This window comes from Acipenser ruthenus, chromosome 3 (genome assembly GCF_902713425.1).
Source record: "Acipenser ruthenus chromosome 3, fAciRut3.2 maternal haplotype, whole genome shotgun sequence".
Classification (NCBI taxonomy): Eukaryota; Metazoa; Chordata; class Actinopteri; order Acipenseriformes; family Acipenseridae; genus Acipenser; species Acipenser ruthenus.
In genome coordinates this window covers 91087087-91107751 of record NC_081191.1, presented here as the reverse complement: position 1 = coordinate 91107751, position 20665 = coordinate 91087087, and the positions used below count along the sequence as shown (strand labels likewise).

Sequence of the window (20665 nt, the reverse complement as noted above, 5' to 3'; positions counted from 1 at the left end):
ATGTATATCAAGACTGCTACTGTAATATGTTTCATACTTCACATGGAACAGTCTCAAAATCAATACTCCAAGGCCCATTCTAGAGAACGTAAACAGTGTTTTTTGTTTAACCCTTAAATCTTATATACCGTAGTACTAAGTACTGTAGATTATCACTCAAAAGATTCAGTTAATCGATTTTGAATTTGCAATGACTTTCTTCAGGAAAAAGTTCTGTACATATGTATGCGGATGACACTGTGGTTAACTACAGCTCTGACAATGTCCATGATTTAACTAAGACACTACAGAATGATTTTTTTTTTTTTTAACTTCAAGATTGGTTTGTTAAAAATGGTTTGATTTTAAATGAAAAAAAAGACAAATATGTTATTTGGTTCAGAGAAAATGATACAAAACAAAAGTTCAATTTTATTATTGTTACTTGTAATAATACACCTTTGGAGAGAGTTGATACTTTTAAATACTTAGGTGTCATTATCGATACAACTCAACTTTAAATATGAAAAAACACTTAAAAGAAATATGTAGTAAAATTGGGGAACAACTCAGATTGTTGTATGGCCAATGTCATTGCGTAAATTTTCCATCAAGGTTTAAATTAGCTAAGCAACTTTTGTTTCCTATTCTGGACTACAATGATGTGATTTATATGACAGCTAGTAAGGAGTCGCTGAAGAAGACTGATACAGTGTTTAACAGGATTTGTAGATTTGTTCTTCAGTGTAATCCTTTAGAACATCACTGTACCTTGTATTCCAGATGAAACATGTCACCTGATAATAGAAGGAACTTTCATTGGAATCAGATTCTTTTTAAAGGGGCGCTTAACAAACTGAATGTTTATTTGAGTAATCTATTCCAGGAGTTTATCTGCGATTACAGTTTACAAAATGTTTGCGGTACCAAATATTTTAAAATACCGATGGTAAAAAGTGCTACTGGAAGGAAATCTGTTGCTTTTGCTGTAGTTCCAGACTGGAATGCAAGAGACTTCCCATCGTCAATTAAAAAATATGTTGCTTCATTATCTGAAGCCCTGTGTGTATATATGTTGTGTATAGTTTTAAAGGTGTATTCTCTGTGTTTTATGTGATTGTAATTTGCTGCTGTTGGATGTCGTTGTAAACAAGCTAATTTTTGCTCATATGGCCTTTTTTCAATAAAAATAAATGAAAGATGTTAAATAAATTAATTTTAAACATCTGATATTTCAAATTATAAATTTATGCTGCATCATTTTTGTGCAAACTTACTTCAAAACACTTGGTCTAAGCACTTCAGACCGTAAGATCAGTAGCACATTGTATTAACATTATTTAAAAAAAGAAAAAAAAAAAAAAAAGAATGGAGTTTGGTTTCAATGGAGCCAGATCATGACGTTTGGATGTATAAAATGGATGAGGCTCAGATTCCACTCACCCGTCATTGTCATCCAACAGTAGTGCTGCACGCACTGTAGCAAGGCAAATTAACCAATGCACATCAACTATGTAAACACCATTCAGTTGCTTCAAACTGTTATTTTGAGGTGAGGTATGACACAGGCCCGGTTTTTGGGGTGGAACCGCATAACTGTCTCGCGTTTTGATTGGTCCTTATGACGTCAACACGAGTGGGAAAGCTTGGAGGTATTGAGAGAGAGAGATCTGCTTTCCAGAACCTTTCAATTAAAATATAAGTTGGTATTTTACTGTACTAATATAACAAACAATGGGTGACTATTACTTTGTATAAATTGTCATGTTATGCACGAATGTAAGAATTGGCTTTCTGTGTTGATCTACTTTTTTTCTTTCAAACAGCATATATCTATAATCATTTGCGTGATTTATTTTAATTGCAAATATATATCCTGCCCATTACTACAGTTTTGTTACAGGATTCATTAGTTTGTCTGTAATGTAATCACAGTTTTACATCTAGACTGCTCGTTCTCAGGGTTCTGGGCCGCTTTGCTTTTATAACTTCCCAAATTCTGGGATGATTTGGTTTTCAGATAATGTCACAAATTCTGGGCCGCTCTGGTTTTCCGATAACATCCCAAATTCTGGGCCGCTTTGTTTTTCCGAATTCAGCCCAGTTTTTGTGATCTTCTGCTCCGCTGACAGCCGAGTTTCAAAGTCATGCATGCCCAGTTTACCGAGAACTGGATTGTGAATTCATTTAAGAGTAACCAGTACATGAATTAAGTTAATGTATTTTTTTACTCGACCCAGAAAACCATTATTTTTTCATGACGAAACAGAAATGAAATGTAAATGTTAAAAAAAGAAAGTATTTCATAATTACAAAGAAACTACATTGCACTGAAATAGATACATGAAAATTCATTAAAGCAGTCATTTTCCTTTTTTTTTATTTAGTAGTCTCCAATTAAATTTGTCCCCGTTTTTTTCCCAATTTGAAATGCCCAGTTGTATTTAGGCTCAGCCCACCGCTACCGCCCCTGCTCTGACTCGGGAGCGGCAAAGACGAACACACGCTGTACTCCGAAGCGTCGGAGGACAACGCAGCTCTGGGCAGCTCACAGGCAAGCTCGCAGGCGCCTGGCCAGTTTACACGGGTTGCTGGTGCGATGTGAGCCGAGGACACCCTGGCCGACCTAAGCCCTGGCCTACCTAAATTTCCTCCAGTAGTTCAATTGGCTAAGCAATTCCTCACTTCACCCACTTTAACCACTGTGTCAGTGTGATGGCACAGAATAGCTGCCGCATATAAAGAGCTTTGTTATCCTATGGGATGAAAGGTGCTATATAAATCCAAAGTATTATCTTTCATTTAAATAAAGAGCTTTTTAAAACTAGGGGTACCGTAATTTTGGAGTTCAAAGTGTTTGAAGACCTTGAGTCATTTACCCTCAAAAAGGTGAGAAAGGGCACCCAGAGTCTTGAAAAGTGGTATCCTGGCAGCATAAGTAGCTCTCTAATTGCTCCTGGAATTTCAGAACCCTCCATTTATGTGAAAAATGGACATTCCGTTGCTTATCAGTGCCCACTTTGGGATGGTGGTAGAGGGCACAGCAAGTTTCTTTTTTTTTTTTTTATTTAGCACGTTCTTATCTCAAACTCAGCTGTGGGTAAACACAAAATGCTAGACCGGTTGTTTATAATTAGGCTTGCTACTCTCTACCTGCCTTTAAAGCTGTAATTAAACCAACTCAATTTCTTAATTTCAGTGTCTTACAACTGCCAAAGAGCAACGTGAAACTGTTGTTTTGTTGTTTCAGAATGTGTGTAAAAGCCGACATTCCTCTGTACAAAGTGGACCAACTGGCAGTTTGAGATTTTTTCAGCAAGCACATTAGGGAGGTGGTGTCATTCCAATTGTAGCTGGAATGCTGCAGCTTATTTTTTAACAATAGCCGTCCGGACGACGAAGACTAACTCGACTATTATTATTTTTATTATTATTTTTTTACAGCATTTGTAATACTTGATGTAAAAAAATAAAAAAGGATGTTTGTTTGTTTTATTGATTAATGGTGCTGGTAAGCTTGTAACTTGCTTAGAATTTGAAAGTGTAACCATTTTTATTTTATTTATTTATTTAGCAGACGCATTTATCCAAAGCAACTTACACGTTGCACTGTAATACAAGGTTACAGTTCAAGAATAATTAAAGTTATAAACTAAAATACAACATAGATAGACAAACCATCAGTTTGAGACAACAAGGCAGTTAATTCTTTGGAGTAAGGGGGGAGTTTGCGTAGCAGCTACAGGAATACAGAATGGTAATGTACACCTCTTCATGGTGACCCCCCCCCCCCCCACTACCCCAAAATGAAATAATACGCTTGGACAGTTGTATTGGATTTACCGCTGTATCATGTATAAAGGGTTTCGCAGCCTCGCAAATAATAACAAACTTATGCACAAAGGTGAGAATCCACTGCATGGCCATGAGACTCTCAAAATTGTGAAAAACGGTAAGTTTCATGGGTAAACCTTGAGATTTGACATCCATGAGTGCTTTGTCTTTTAAAACCCATATTGATAAAGTTCAATCTAAAGTTAAATCTAGAATTGGTTTCCTCTTTCGCAGTAAATCGTGTTTTACACGTTCCGCTAGGTATACTTTAGTCCAGATGTCTGTTCTTCCAATACTAAATTATTTTATGTTCCAATACTTATCTTACTCATCACTGCAATCTTTATATTATGGTTGAATGGCCTTCATTGCACACTAGGCGACTGGATCATTGGCTTAGGTTAGTTTATAGAACCCTGAATGGGAAAACCGCACTATATCTGTACAACCTATTACAGTTCTCTGTTTCGGTGTACAATTTACAATTTAAGATAAGATTCATTAATTAGATTGGTTCTTCCCAGAGTGTCCACTGTTTTTGGGCGTAATTCATTTCAGTTGCCGGCTGCTATTGACTGGAATGAATTTCAAATCAAATTAAAATTACTGAGTTTTGTTTTTCGGAGGATGTTTTTAATCGGAATCTGAATTTACTATTGTCTGATACATATGTATGTATTTGTTAATGTGTTTGTTTATTTATTTATTTATTTATTTATTTATTTCTATGTTGTATTTGTTTCCTTTGTACTGCTGTGATGTCTACCTCTTGACCAGATTGTTGTTGTAAATGAGAATTTGTTCTCTATTTTCTCATCTGGTAAAATAAATAAATAAATGAAAAAATTAAAACATTTGCAAGAAACAATAGGGGGGATTCATTAGGTGTTTGAATTAAAAAGGGTGCAATGTAAATCTGGTGATATGGAGCAATGAACCTGCTAGCAGGGGTGTCCAATCCTGGTACTGGAGGGCCGGTGTCCATCCTGGTTTTTGTTCCAACTGTACCCTAAATGACTTAATTGAACCAATTAACCCCTTCAGTGCTAGGGGACGTACAGTGTGCATCCTCCCATGTATCTCACTGTCCCGCAGGCTGCGAGTAACCGATCATTTAAAAAATTTCACGGAGTGTGTGGAAGGGTTCCATCTCTAGAAATATGTGAATGGTTGATCGGTTAAGCAATTTAAACAGTGGATGATTGACGTCTAAATTAGCCTATAGGAGTTATCCGTGTTATTCAGTCTGGAGTCCAGGAAGTCGAGTCCGCAAACTATTAGAAATTATTTTCAGAACTATAAACAATCACTATTGATTGCTGCAGGCTGTCCTATTTTGTACTGTATGCAATCTAGTGGCACAGTGCCCTGCAGGCTGTGAGTGACCAATCGCTTCCACAATTGTAGGACGTGTGTGGGGGGGTTTAAGGTTGGTTTATACTTCCGACTGCAACCCAATTTTTGGTTTCAGTCAGTGGTCTCTGACAGTCGGAATGACATCTTCCGCACTGCCGCGAGCTGCGTCTTTTTTAAAAAGTCGTACAGCCTTTTCTTGTGTCTGCGACCACAAAACGCACAGGATCGGATTATGTTGAAAAAATCCAACATTTGTCGCATGGTCGCAAGCCAGTGAAGCACAATAGAGCAAGTTTTTGAGGAATCCAATAAACATCAGAACAGGATTTTAAACTTGCCTCTAAACTGAATGAAATTAAAGCATAAATTAACCTTTGATAAAATGAATATTGGTGCTTACATAGGCTACCATGCACAGCAACCACTTGTATAATAATAACAATAATAATGAATACATTGTATTTTTATTTGTATTATTGTTATTCTTTTTATGTATTTGAGTTAACATCGCTATTTATTTTCTGTATGCAATTACTTTCCCCATCAAATCAGTAACATTGCTCAGCTGTTCAATATGCCTGGTCGGAGGCAGTATGTTTGCTGCTCATAAAAATATATATGAGACAATTTACACATTCACTTCATTCATGAGATGGGCAATTTTAAAATCCCGTCTCAAAGTGTCACAGGATTGTGGAGCCTGTTGGCAATCCTAGTCACAAGTCGACACCGGCAGTAGCGCAGACTGGCTGAAAGTATGACCGAACTCGGGGGCGCTTCAGTCCTTCTGGCACACCCGTAGAAGTGTCTGCAGCTGACGTACGGCTTTTGACAGCGAAAGAAGTATAAACCAACCTTTAGTCTCTCAAACTTTGTGAATGGTGCACCGGTCACATCTATCAAACATGTATCATGATTGATGCCTAAACTAACTTATAGGATTTTTCCTTCTTCAGTCTGGAATCCAGGAAGTCAATTCAGTAACCAAAGTCTGTATTTATATAGGATCGTGCTGTTGGCAACCTGTTGCAATATAAGAAGCATGTATTGTTAGTGGAATTTGTTATTCGTGCAAAAAATGTTTCCATTTTTTTCATACGCGAAAAACGCACAATAAAAGGTTTGCAAATATTTATGGCTTTACAGTATGTAAATAGTTTACCAAACATTCCATCGATAAAAACTGGCCTATAAGATTTATCCTTGTTGTTTTGTCTGGAATTCAGTTACTGTCTGGAAACTAGCTAATCTTTCATCACTGTGCCATGGTGTGAGTTGAGCGATCGAGATTGTTATAACTGAAATAACTGATTAGTCAATAAAGAGATTTGAATACATATCTGTATTTTGTACAGCTCTTTTTGAGTGTTCAGAGGTCAGAGTTCTTTTCAGAATTCTAATACATATATATTTTTCTGTTTTTTGGTGTGGAATGCTTGTGCCATAATAAGAACATAAGAAAGTTTACAAACGAGAGGAGGCCATTCAGCCCATCTTGCTCGTTTAGTTGTTAGTAGCTTATTGATCCCAGAATCTCATCAAGCAGCTTCTTGAAAGATCCCAGGGTGTCAGCTTCAACAACATTACTGGGGAGTTGGTTCTAGACCCTCACAATTCTCTGTGTAAAAAAGTGCCTCCTATTTTAGTGCCCCTTTATCTAATTTCCCTTTGTGACCCGTTGTCCTTGTTTCTTTTTTCAGGTCGAAAAAGTCCTCTAGGTCGACATTGCCAATACCTTTCAGAATTTTGAGTGCTTGAGTCAGATCACTGCATACTCTTCTTTGTTCAAGACTGAATAGATTCAATTCTTTTAGCCTGTCTGCATACGACATGCCTTTTAAACATGGGTTAATTCTGGTCGCTCTTCTTTGCACTCTTTCTAGATCAGCAATATCATGTTTGTAGCGAGGTGACCAGAACTGAACACAATATTCTACACAAGGTCTTACTAATGCATTGTAAAGTTTTAACATTACTTCCCTTGATTTAAATTCAACACTTTTCACAATATATCCGAGCATCTTGTTGGACTTTTTTAAAGCTTCCCCACATTGTCTAGATGAAGACATTTCTGAGTCAACATAAACTCCTTGGTCTTTTTCAAAGATTCCTTCTTCAATTTCATTATCTCCCATATGATATTTATAATGCAGATTTTTATTGCCTGTGTGCAGTACCTTACACTTTTCTCTATTAAATGTCATTTGCCATGTGTTTGCCCAGTTCTGAATGCTGTCTAGATCATTTTGAATGACCGTTGCTGCTGCAAGTGTGTTTGCCACTCCTAAGTTTGCTTACTATACCAGAATCTAAGTCATTAGTGTTGATTAGGAATAGCAGAGGACCTAATACTGATCCCTGTGGTACACCACTGGTTACCTCATTACATTTTGAGGTTTCTCCTCTAATCAGTACTTTCTGTTTTCTACATGTTAACCACTCCCTAATCCATGTGCATGCATTTCCTTGAATCCTTACTGCGTTCAGTTTGAGAATTAATCTTTTATGCGGGACTTTGTCAAAAGCTTTCTGGAAATCTAAATAAACCATGTCGTATGCTTTGCAATTATCCATTGTCGATGTTGCATCCTCAAAAAAAAGTAGTTAGACATGATCTCCCTTTATAGTTTCCATAAGTTTACATATAATAGAAGTCAAGCTTATTGGTCTGTACCTGGTTCGGTTTTGTTTCCCTTTCTGTGTATCGGTATTATGTTTGCAATTTTCCAGTCTGTCGGTACAACCCGTGTTAAGAGACTGTTGCATGATCTTGGTTAGCGGTTTGTAAATAACTTCTTTCATTTCTTTGAGTACTATTGGGAGGATCTCATTCGGCCCAGGGTATTTGTTTATTTTAAGAGCTCCTAGTCCCTTTAACACTTCTGCCTCTGTTATGCTGAAGTTATTTAAAACTGGATAGGAACAGGTCAACATGTGGGGAATGTTGTCCGTATCCTCCTTTGTAAAAACCTTTGAAAAGTCATCATTTAATATATTTGCTATATATATATATATATATATATATATATATATATATATACAGACGTGCTCAAATTTGTTGGTACCCCTCCACAAAAAACAAAGAATGCACAGTTTTCTCTGAAATAACTTGAAACTGACAAAAGTAATTGGCATCCACCATTGTTTATTCCATATTTAATAGAAATCAGACTTTGCTTTTGATTTTTTATTCAACATAATATTGTAAATAATAAAACAAATGAAAATGGCATGGACAAAAATGATGGGACCACTAACCTAATATTTTGTTGCACAACCTTTAGAGGCAATCACTGCAATCAAACGTTTTCTGTAGCTCTCAATGAGACTTCTGCACCTGTTAACAGGTAGTTTGGCCAACTCTTCCTGAGCAAACTGCTCCAGCTGTCTCAGGTTTGATGGGTGCCTTCTCCAGACTGCAAGTTTCAGCTCTTTCCATAGATGTTCGATAGGATTCAGATCAGGACTCATAGAAGGCCACTTCAGAATAGTCCAGTGTTTTGTTCTTATCCATTCTTGGGTGCTTTTAGCTGTGTGTTTTGGGTCATTATCCTGTTGGAGGACCCATGACCTGCGACTGAGACAGAGCTTTCTGACACTGGGCAGTACGTTTCGCTCCAGAATGCCTTGATAGTCTTGAGATTTCATTGTGCCCTGCACAGATTCAAGGCACCCTGTGCCAGGCGCAGCAAAGCAGCCCCAAAACATAACCGAGCCTCCTCCATGTTTCACTGTAGGTATGGTGTTCTTTTCTTTGAAAGCTTCATTTTTTCGTCTGTGAAATAGAGCTGATGTGACTTGCCAAAAAGCTCCAGTTTTGACTCATCTGTCCAAAGGACATTCTCCCAGAAGGATTGTGGCTTGTCAATATGCATTTAAGCAAATTCCAGTCTGGCTTTTTTATGTTTTTCTTTCAAAAGTGGAGTCCTCCTGGGTCTTCTTCCATGGAGCCCACTTTAGCTCAAAAAGCGACGGATGGTGCGATCAGAAACTGACGTATCTTCACCTTGGAGTTCAGCTTGTATCTCTTTGGCAGTTATCCTTGGTTCTTTTTCTACCATTCGCACTATCCTTCTGTTCAGTCTGGGTCGATTTTCCTCTTGCGGCCGCGCCCAGGGAGGTTGGCTACAGTTCCATGGACCTTAAACTTCGTAATAATATTTGCACCTGTTGTCACAGGAACATCAAGCTGCTTGGAGATGGTCTTGTAGCCTTTACCTTTACCATGCTTGTCTATTATTGTCTTTCTGATCTCCTCAGACAACTCTCTCCTTTGCTTTCTCTGGTCCATGTTCAGTGTGGTGCACACAATGATACCAAACAGCACAGTGACTACTTTTCTCCATTTAAATAGGCTGAATGACTGATTACAAGATTGGAGACATGTGTGATACTAATTAAAGAAACTAATTAGTTTGAAATATCACTATAATCCAATTATTTATTACCTTTTCTGAGGGGTACCAACAAATGCGTCCAGGCCATTTTAGAATATCTTTGTAGAATAAGCAATATTTCATCTCTTTTCACAGCTTCTTTGCTTTATTCTATGACATACCAAAGGCATGCAAGTATACATGATAAAATAGCTTTTAATTTCATCACTTTTCAGGAGGAATGAAGCATTATTTCAATGAGCTGTAAGGGTACCAACAAATTTGAGCACGTCTGTATATATATATATATGTAAGGCAGTCACGTTCTGTACTTTTATTCCAAGCAAAATAATGTCATATTGTTTGAATTTTGTATTTATCAAATGGATTCCATAGCATACCAAAAGATATTGGCCAATCATCTGAAACCCTCTGCTACAAAGCTTGGTTTAAAGCACAACTGGATGTTCCAACACAACAACGATGCAAAGCACACATCAAAATCTACTTCAGAATGGTTAAAGAAGAATAAAATCAAGGTTCTGGAATGGCCTAGTCAAAGTCCCGCTCTAAATCCGATTGAGAATCTTTGGTATGATTTGAAGAAAAATTGGTGGAGTTAAAGTTTTTTTGGAACAATGCCAAATATTTTGGAAGTATTTATATTATTTCAGAATTTCAATTGATATTAATACTATCAATTGTATCACTATTCTAAACATTTTCTTTTTCTCAATTACCTTCCTTTGGTTCCTGTTTGAGCTAACCTTTTCTCCCATGTTTATACAAAATCATATGTTTGTCCCTTTCTACAAACTCCTGTACTGCTTAGATGTTTCCCCTCAAAACTGTAAACTTTTTATGTAAAATGTTTTTATTTATTTTACTACTAATATTGACAAAAAGTAGCATTCAGTTTTACTATATATATATATATATATATATATATATATATATATATATATATATATAATATTAGCTCAAAGAGCCAGCTGCCCTAATTTTGAATAGTGTTGAATTTTCCTTGCTCTTACTTTTGACATTATAAAATAATGAGAATGTATGTGACTGTTAAATGGTGTGTGCTTTTCTTTATATTCTGCTCTTTCCCAGGTTCAGCTGAGACACTGAAGACTAAAGGAAAACGTAAAGCGGACCCTTTATGGCTAAAAACTCAGCAGCTTATCATCCAATCAGAAAATGAAAGCAAAGAAAGGCAATCTGGTACTGAGAGCAGAACCACCAACTTTTCTACAATGTATGGCCGGGGTAAGAGAATTCTTGAAATTTAGGACCGAAACAACAGATAATTCCTTCTCCGCTGTCTTTTATGTACATACTGTAGTGTAACTGATGGTGGAAGTGGAGAAACCTCTTTAGAAAAGGCAAAGGCTGTTTAAGTGTCTCTAATTTCTCTACTCTGAGTTTCTGTTAGTAGACTTTATACTGTGTTTGTACTTGCTCCAGGCTTTCCTTCTGCATCTTTAATGAGACTGGTAATCCACACTTAAGACATAAATCTTGTGTGGACAATATACAAATTACTGCTAGGGGTTGTAAATACCTAAAACCAGTGGTCCTAACTTTTTGTTGTTTGGATTTATATTCTGTGTAATCGTTTCTTGTCATATATATTCAACCATGCTCAAAATGCACAGAAAAACATAGATATTTGAAGAGAGTTTTTAAAATGAGATTCTGCATGTGAAACCCAAATACGATTTGTCAAAACTACTCTTACAATCCAGACCAACAGGTACAGCGGTAAGACACTAGCCTAGCAAGCAGTTAGTACAGAGTCACTATCTTTCCCTGTGCATAAGGTTGCCGCACCCTGATGATCACCAGTTCTGCATTCTGAATCTCAGGGACTGCTTCAATATACCCCACAACAAGAGTGTTGAGGCAACCAGATGACCATGGTCTCTACTTACTGAGCAATCGTCTTACCTATGTTCAGTTTGTAGGAGTAGGTTTGAGTTGATGTCATATTGGCTTTCACGTGTACTACCTTGTTTAAACAGCATTGGTCTCATACCAGCTGTCATAGTTAATGTTATATCTGCAGGGGAACTCATGGTAAAAAGACTATGGTAATGTACTTTTCAACAAGTCTGTATCTGTTCTTTTGAGCATAGTTTAAATATATAAGAAGATGAGTTGCCTGAATGTCTGAGAAGACATGGCCAAACAGAATATGAAACCAGACAATGAAAATGAGTATTTTAAACAAACATACTACTACCACATCATGTTCCACAATACAGTACACACTGTTTTACAGCAAATACAGTATAGAAGACAATTAAGGCAGGTGCTAGGGAGGTATCCCAAATTAACTAGGCTATATGTATTTCAGAATGTTACTGGAACTGGAATTCTGCATAGATTGTGTCACTCAAATGTTTCCTGCCTATTAAATTGTTTTCCATTTTTCCATAGACTTGTTGCCAGCAAAGAATGGTGAGGAAAACACTAAGCAATTCCTCTTTGAAGTGGTCCACATACTTCTAAACTATGTCAGCAAATCGTTTGACAGAAACACCAAAGTTCTGGACTTCCACTACCCACATCAGCTCAAGGACGGTCTTGACGGATTTAGTCTGGAGCTGTCTGATAATCCTGAAAATTTAGAACAGCTTCTTGTGGACTGCAGAGACACCTTAAAATATGGAGTTAAAACAGGTATGATTTTAATAAATAAATAATAGTAATAATAATATCATTATCTTCTGGGGAGAACTTGTTACAATTTCCTCGAATCAGATTCACTTTTATTGAAATAAAAGAAGGGGCTGGAACTAGGGGTGAAATTCTGCGGTCATTAGTACTGGGACTTATTTTGATGCCGGTACGTTCTGTTGGAAAGCAGTCTTGTCACAGCAACGAAACTCATTAAAATATTATCAAAATGAGCCAATGGATGGCCTATTGACCTGCATAAGATCACGTCAAATTATTTGGAAGCTTATGTGCCAATCATTATTAAACCAATCGGGCAGTTTCGTTTTGGCATGCGTCAAAAATCTCCACCCATTTGGCTTTGTGTCAGTGTGAACATTGCTGCACATTATTAATTGGAAGCCAAAAATCCACGTCTGTGTCCCCACCATAACTAGTTGATATTAGAAATACGTCTCACAACGTGTTTTGCCTTGCACCGATTTACCACCTTCTAAAATGGCAAGTTATACTGTGAACAGGCTGGCTTGTGTGGTGACGTCATGCCAGGAAGGAGTAGCACACACAGCACTGAGGTATGAATGAATGCGCTGGTGTGCTGGTTTATTGTAAATAAAACAAAGATTTAAACAAAACACGAAACACTACCATAAAATAAATAAAACAGCATGTTGACCAGACAAACAAACAGTGGACGAACCAAAACTAGTATCGTGCGGGTCCACCTGCATGAGTAGAAATTGTTATATTTATAATTCTAATTCTAATTCTCTCTCTCTCTCTCTCTCTCTCTCTCTCTCTCTCTCTCTCTCTCTCTCTCTCTCTCTCTCTCTCTCTCTCTCTGCACAATGAACACCAACCCTGTGTGTGTTAAACACTTACTCTTTTATGCAGCTGTGCCGAGAATCTCAGCATGGTCTGCACGTGAACTAATTGTGCACTCCCCGTGCCCCCATACAAATACCCACTTTAATCTGCACGTGAAGTGATTGTGCAATGTGCAACACAAATATACATTTTAAATCACCTGTGCTACATAACCCACACTTCGTGCACCACTACACACATATAAACATCACACATGCAACATAAAACACAAAATACACACAGGGGCGGGGCACCCCTCCACAGATACATAAACACAGGATTTGGCACCTGAGTCAGAATCGGGATACAGATGCATGTGTCCTTCAAGCTTTCCTAACACTGGCCCAACTTGGTAAATGTGACGCATAGTGATCAACGTTTTGTTTTACTGTGATCCTATTTTCTGTTATGAGGAGAGTACTAATAAACAAAAAAACAAAACGGTGAGATTTTTCTTTTTGTACAACACCCCCTTTTCCACATTTATTTTTTGAAGAGTTTAAGTTAAATCTGACAGTTTTCAACTGTGTGTACAGCTAAAAAAATCCAAAAAAAGGCAAATGTAAACCTGGCAGTGGGTAAAACTGCTCAGATCATCTTGAATCATACATCAAATTATCACTCCCTCCCCATGCATTGCATACAACAGGAATTATCATTCTAGTTTTTTTTTTTTTTTTTTTAAATACACAAACTTTGCCGGACAGAGGCAAAAGTGCCCAGACAAGGATTTAAAACTACTCAGATCGTCTTAAATCATACATCAATGTATTGCTCCCTCCCCATACATTACACAGCAACAGGAATTATCATTATGGCTTTTTTCCTAAATAAATGTTTATGCTTCCAGACAAAAACAATAATAATTATTCTAGTAGTTGAAGTGTTGGCTGAAGGATTGACTGATGATGACTTTTGTAACCAAATAAAGCCAGACTAGAGCTGAATAGTGTCTTTGTCTTCTGGAAAGAAAAAAAAAAGTAATTTTTAACACTGTCCCTATGCCCGTAAATAACAAATATCTGTGATTTTCTAATCAAAATAAAAGGACGGTATATTTTTGTATTGCTTTTTGGTTTTCCCAATCAGCTCGAATGACATATACCTATACCTTATGTGATATATCAATACCAATTAAATACTGTGCTGAAATTAATATGGATTCTTCAACCAAGTAGCCAAAGCAAAAAGATTGTGGACTTCCGTATAACTAAACACACATCCCACTACTTCATGTGCAAGATGCTGTCAACCAAGGATACAGTAAGGTGTTAATACGTCAGTCCAGCACCTCCACATCACTAAGCTGTGGGATACCTTTGCAACAGGGAGGAGCTTCAGATTTTTAGCAGCTCATGAGATGGCTAGAGCACTGGGTCCTGACAAATGTCGAGCCTTGCCCATGTTCCATGCCTTCACTGGCTGTGACACGGTTAGATACATGGAGGTATTTTGATGAAGTCACACCAGCAGTCTGCGCTTTGGCTGCTTGCCCTAACTGGCTGGGGTTACTGGAATGCTTTGTTATGCTCTTATATGATCGTGCCAGCAGTCAAGAGCATGTCAACGATGCTCGGACGCAGCTCTTCACTAAGAGGGGTAGAACGATTGTTGGCCTTCCTCCAACACAAGCTGCACTACAGCACACCAAGAGGTCCGCCTACCAAGCTGGCCACTGCTGGACACAGATGATGGTTACTGTTCCTGAGCTTCCATCTCCTAGTGAATGGGGATGGATTAAGAGTGACAAAGGTGGCTGGGATATAAGGTGGACAACTCTTCTGGAGGCTACTCCAGCATGTTGCCAACTGCTTCTCTACGGTTGCAAGAAAGGTTGCAGTGTAAATGCATCAAGGCAGCATTCAAGTGCACTGCTGTCTGCCAATGCAGTGGACTGTGTGATTCTGAATCAATTTATAGCTAGTGGACACAGAAATGTGAACTTTTCAACTTTTGTGTACTAAATAGTTGCTTTATTGATGATATATCTTAATTGGTCAAGTGATAGTCGGTACTGTGATCCTACAAGTAAGCAATAAGACTGACAGGGTGTGTGATATACTCTAATATCAATCACCCGGAGCGTGGTGATATTAGAGTATATCACACAGGCTGAAGTGCCTTATTGCACTTTGTGGCGGAGTGTCCTGCCCCTTTGTTTATTATTTATGTATGTTTATTATTTATGTATGTTTATTATTATTATTATTATTATTATTATTATTATTATTATTATTATTATTATTATTATTATATTGTTATATTGTTTAAATGTATGCAGGTGGGAGGCAGGAGTTGCCTCTGTCTCCACCACCTCCACCACCAGGAACAGAGCAGCAGGAGCTGCCTCTGTCTCCACCACTGCCAGGAGCAGAGGGTGAATACCTACTGGTTCCGCCTCCACCAATGTGGGAGGACGGCTTAACGCTCCCACCTCCACCAGCAGAGAGTGAATACCTGCTGGTTCCGCCTCCACTGCCGTGGGAGGACTGCTTGCCCCTCCCACCTCCACCAGCAGAGGGTGAATACCTGCTGGTTCCACCTCCACCGCCATGGGAAGGACTGCTCCTGCCCTGCCTCGCTCCGCCCAAGGATGCCTGCCTCGCTCTGCCCAAGGATGCCTGCCTCGCACCGCCCAAGGATGCCTGCCTCCCACCGCCCAAGGATGCCTACCTCGCACCGTCCAAGGATGCCTGCCATGCATCGCCTGGAGTTGCCTACTGCTCCGCATAGCCTGGGGTTGCCTGTTGCTCCGCATTGTCTGGGGTTGCCTGCTGCTCCGCAGTGCCTGGGGTTGCCTGCTGCTCCGCATCGCCTGGGGAGCCACTGGTTGCAGGGTACAAGGGAGAAGTGGAGCTCCCGCTGCCGCCTCTATGGCCAAGGGCTCCCCTCCCGAGTTTGCCTCCCGAGGGTCTGCTGCTGCCGTCGTCTCCCGAGGGTCCGCTGCTGCCGTCGCCTCCCGAAGGTCCTGCTTCGCCTGGGGTCACTGAGGGTCCTGCTTCGCCTGGGGTCACTGAGGGTCCTGCTTCGCCTGGGGTCGCTGAGGGTCCTGCTTCGCCTGGGGTCGCTGCCGGCTCTGCTTCGCCTGGGGTCACTGCCAGCTCTGCTTCGCCTGGGGTCGTCACCGGCTCCGCTTCGCCTGGGAAGCTGCCGGCCATGTAGAAGGGGGGAGAGGTCAGGAGACCAGCTCCCCCCGCAGCAGTTTCGCTGCAGGGAATTGGGTGGCCAGAACCTTAGAAGAGGGAGCTGCCGGCCATGAAGAAGGGGGGAGAGGTCAGGAGACCAGCTCCCCGCAGCAGTTTCGCTGCAGGAAATTTGGTGGCCGGAGCCCCAGAAGAGGGAGCTGCCGGCTACAGTGAGTAGGGGGGAAGGTCAGCAGACCACCCCCACAGGCCGCCGGGCGGCCGTAAGATTGCTTTGGGTTAACTCCCTCTCCCTGCTTTCATGTGTGGAATGCAGATAGTCAGAAGATAAATGATCGCCAATTGTCTCATTAGCTCCTGACTACCTGCTATATAAGATCTCACCTTCAGAGTGTGGGGAGAGGGTTGGAGGAGAGAGAACGAAAGCCAAGAGACGATTGCTACCGGTGTCAGTATTGCTGAAGGTATTCGTTAGTACAGTTTATTTATATCTTGGTTTTGTTTGGCCCGCGTGCCTTTTCATTTTGTGTTTGTTTAAATCTTTTGTTTGTTGTATTATTTAATAAAAACACTGAGCGCCATTGTGCTTCAGTTTTGCACCGCCATTCATTGTTTTGGTTTCTGTTCCTGGTCCGTGACGTCACCACCCACACGCCACTCAACAACTCGGTCACACGCTTATAAAATGGGTTAACTAACTAAATTGAAAAGAAATATATAAAAAAAAATGTTTTTTTTAATTACAAAACAAGTCATTTTTATTAAATATCCTTCTGCCTAAAACTGATCTAAGAATAAATATTTCCATATACAGTAACTTTAAAAAAAAAATGCATGGATTAAGAAAAAAAGAAAAGAAAAGCGATTTATAGATGTTGACTTTAACATTGCTATTGGAAGTGCAGTTTTTCTTTATTTGATTGGTTATACTTCTTGGTTTGTACACTACATAAATACAATTTCGCTAATAACCAACAGTGGCCATTTCATAAAATGGCCGCCCGGCCATCATAGGACAAATCTACCATGGCCCCATAGCCAGAAAGGTTTGTTTAGTCAGTGTCAAACTGTTTGCCAATTTCCATGCTTTTATCATCTTACACATACCTGCTGGGCTATTTATGATATCACTGTGTGTGTGTGTGTGTGTGTGTGTTATTTTTGTGAATTACAGTAATTTATAGTAGAATTTCTCAATTTTTAGTAACTTTTATAATTTCCATGAACTTGACTGTATACCGTGATATTAAGGTTACCATGGTATTTTTTGGACGGTTATCACAGTGTGGAAATGTTATACCGGCCCATTTTTAATCTACAGTGCCCATGTTGTTGTTGAAGCTGACACCCTGGGATCCTTCAAGAAGCTGCTTGATGAGATTCTGGGATCTATAAGCCACTAACAACCAAACGAGCAAGATGTGCCGAATGGCCTCCTCTCGTTTTGTAAACTTTCTTATGTTCTTATTCCCAATAACATTAGATCCATTGTTACCTTCTGTCTATGTATTGTTTTCTGCAGGTCACCCTCGTTTTTTTAACCAGCTGTCAACTGGGCTTGATGTTATTGGATTAGCCGGAGAATGGCTGACAGCAACTGCCAACACAAACATGTAAGCAATGTTGTACTGTATTTTGAAAATGTTAGGATAACTGGCTGACAAAATGTACAGACTGACTGGAACAGTTTGGCATTTTGAAAGAACAGAAAAGCCAAAAAGGATACATGTACTGTATGAAGGTAATGTGTCTATTGATTTGCAATTACCTACAATTGAATCATACTAATATTCAAGGTATGACACTTTTGCAGATTTACATTTGAAATATCACCAGTTTTTATAATGATGGAAGAAATCCTCCTCAAGAAAATGTATGAAAAGATTGGCTGGCCATCAGAAGAGGGAGATGGCATTTTCTCACCTGGTTAGTAGACCACTGTGTGCAAGTAACCTACTGTAGTAAGCAGACCTCTACTAGTGTAGGCTATTGTAATAAATTTTAGCAGAATCTTCATATTCAGTAATGCAATACAAAAATAATAAAAACATTTTAAAAACTAACAAGAGGTTCAAAAGCCAAAAGAATACTCAAAACAGCATATAGCTATCACAGGTTTGGAGAGATAACTTAACTCAACACGATAGACCACTAATGTAGTCTGAATAGAGATATTTTATCTTTTTTGGTATAAGGAATGCAACTCTTTAATTAGTAATTTATCTTTCTGTAGTTGCTTCCCCTCACATTACATTTTCAATATGGTGTCACTATTCTTATACAGTTGTGATAAAGATACTGTTTTGTTGCCTGTGCAAGAATGCTTTAGAAATGAGTTGTGCCTGAAGCTCAGCTTGAATCCTGCTCAATTTTCCAAGATGTCCATGAGTGGGGCATTAGATTAAGACCACACACAAACCAAAATAAATATTGGACCCCATGTATTTTGTTTTTGACAAGTTTCCTTGTCATTTAAATGTACGCATTGTAAGGGATTTCAGTTTTAATGTCATTATGTTCTTAGTAAACTTTAAAAGAATGACATCATGTTTGTTTTTCCTATTTTGATTTTCTTAGGTGGATCCATATCTAATCTTTACAGTGTACTGGTGGCTCGATATTACCGGTTTCCTGAGGCAAAGACAAAAGGAATGGCTTGTGTCCCCAGACTGGTGCTATTTACATCTGAACATGTGTGTTTTTTTAAGATTTTATTTTTTTCACTTTATAGTAGTGGTGGGCAACAATATGAAAGTGGTATATCGATATTGTGCATGTATTTCGATATCGATACTATCGAGGTCTTCCAAAACACAGAAAAATATGATCATTGCAATATCAAATATTTACATTCAATTATAAACATTAACATAACACAGACGTTAACCGATATTTACAGATGAAAAGCACTAAACTACTTTAACTCAGTGGTGCTGCTTTGCTTCGTAATATCCATGAAGACAAACAAGGTCTTGTTATCTTTTACGATTTCATCATCATCCACATCAAACTCGTAGTATTTCCACCGACTTCAGGGTTGTTCATTTTCTAGCCATTCTGATGTAATTGAATCTTAAGCTGCTGTGCGTGTAAATGCTGATTCACGAGACCTCTAAAATTAAGTATTAAGTATGGTGTCGTGCCGAATTTTGCATTATTTTGAGATGTGTTTTGATGATTTCATACTGTATTGATACCTAAAAAGTACATCTCGCTTATAATACAGAAATACATGGCCGTGAGTAAATGAATAATAGCATAAGTAAACACACAGACAAAATTAAAATGGCATGCGCATATCTCAAAATAAAGCAGGATGCAAAATTCTGCATGACCCCGTCAACAATTTACGGATGGTCAGTTGTGCCAAACTTAATGCAGCATGCAAATAGTGTTTGGTACCTAAACACATATCAATGGAATAAAATGGTAAAGTAATACTTTAGTGTGTGGTTTTTCTTTGCCTATGAGACTAACAATAATTGGTATGTATAGAGTTTATTGTATCTTAATATAAAATAATCTTAATTTATACTGCGTTTTGTATTTTAGCAGTATTAGCAATAAAAAATATGTTGTTGCGAGCTTCCCATATAAGAATTATTTTAAATCCAACGATATAGGAAATTATTAGCTATATTGATAGCATGTCAAAATATTGATATCGGTGCCCATCGCTACTTTTTATAGCATTTTAGTATTGCCTAAGGCACTAATTGAATAAGCCTACTTTTATTCTGATTTGCAAACTTCAAACTAGGAAAAGTAGCATTTTGCAAAAAAAGTTCAACCCTAGGAAATCCTAATATGTCTAGTATCATGGCATAACCTATTTTTGTTCACTGGATTGCACGAAGTCGAATGAGTCATAACCAAAAAACCTGTGGAGTGGGGCTAAAGTCTGAAATGGTCTGCGACACTTAAACTCAGACAGTGATTGATTACCCCATTACATTGAATTTGCAGCCATACTTTAATATGTGAAAGATCTTGGGGAAATATGGCAAAATCATGCTGTGCAAATTCAGCTAAATGTTTATTAACTTAGGCCCGTAGCGTATTGTGCTCTGTGTACATACAAACATAGTATTCCAACATCACTAAGTAAAAATACTATTAAAATCAAAGGTAAACTATTACATTTTAAAGCGTGAATGACTTCAGACAGAAAATTCTGATTCGGTTTTACATTTTTGATAAATAACAATGTTTTTTTTATTCTAGTTGAAAACAATTGGAAATACTTCACTTTCTGATTTGAAGACGGAACAATATATCTGTTCATTTCTGATATTATACAAAATTTTAAAGTATGAAAAGTTAAGTTTACATAAACTGGACCAACCTATATCTGAACACTTATATTGAATGCTGGTGGACTATGTTGTGATTCATTCATTTTGATTGCATACATCACAGAAAACAGTC

The 20665-nt window shown here is 38.3% G+C and overlaps 1 protein-coding gene across 6 annotated transcripts in view; it reads left to right on the top strand.

The window, feature by feature from the left end:
• LOC117435340 (glutamate decarboxylase 1-like) overlaps positions 1-20665 on the top strand; it is an 81781-nt gene that overhangs the window by 44765 nt on the left and 16351 nt on the right. For all 6 annotated transcript variants that reach the window (XM_059018762.1, XM_059018765.1, XM_059018763.1 and 3 more), the window contains 5 exons: positions 10659-10814; positions 11988-12230; positions 17760-17850; positions 18051-18163; positions 18815-18930. In XM_059018762.1, the coding sequence (XP_058874745.1) occupies positions 10802-10814; positions 11988-12230; positions 17760-17850; positions 18051-18163; positions 18815-18930 (576 nt within the window). In that variant the 5' untranslated portion in view covers positions 10659-10801. The remainder of the gene's footprint in view (positions 1-10658; positions 10815-11987; positions 12231-17759; positions 17851-18050; positions 18164-18814; positions 18931-20665) is intronic.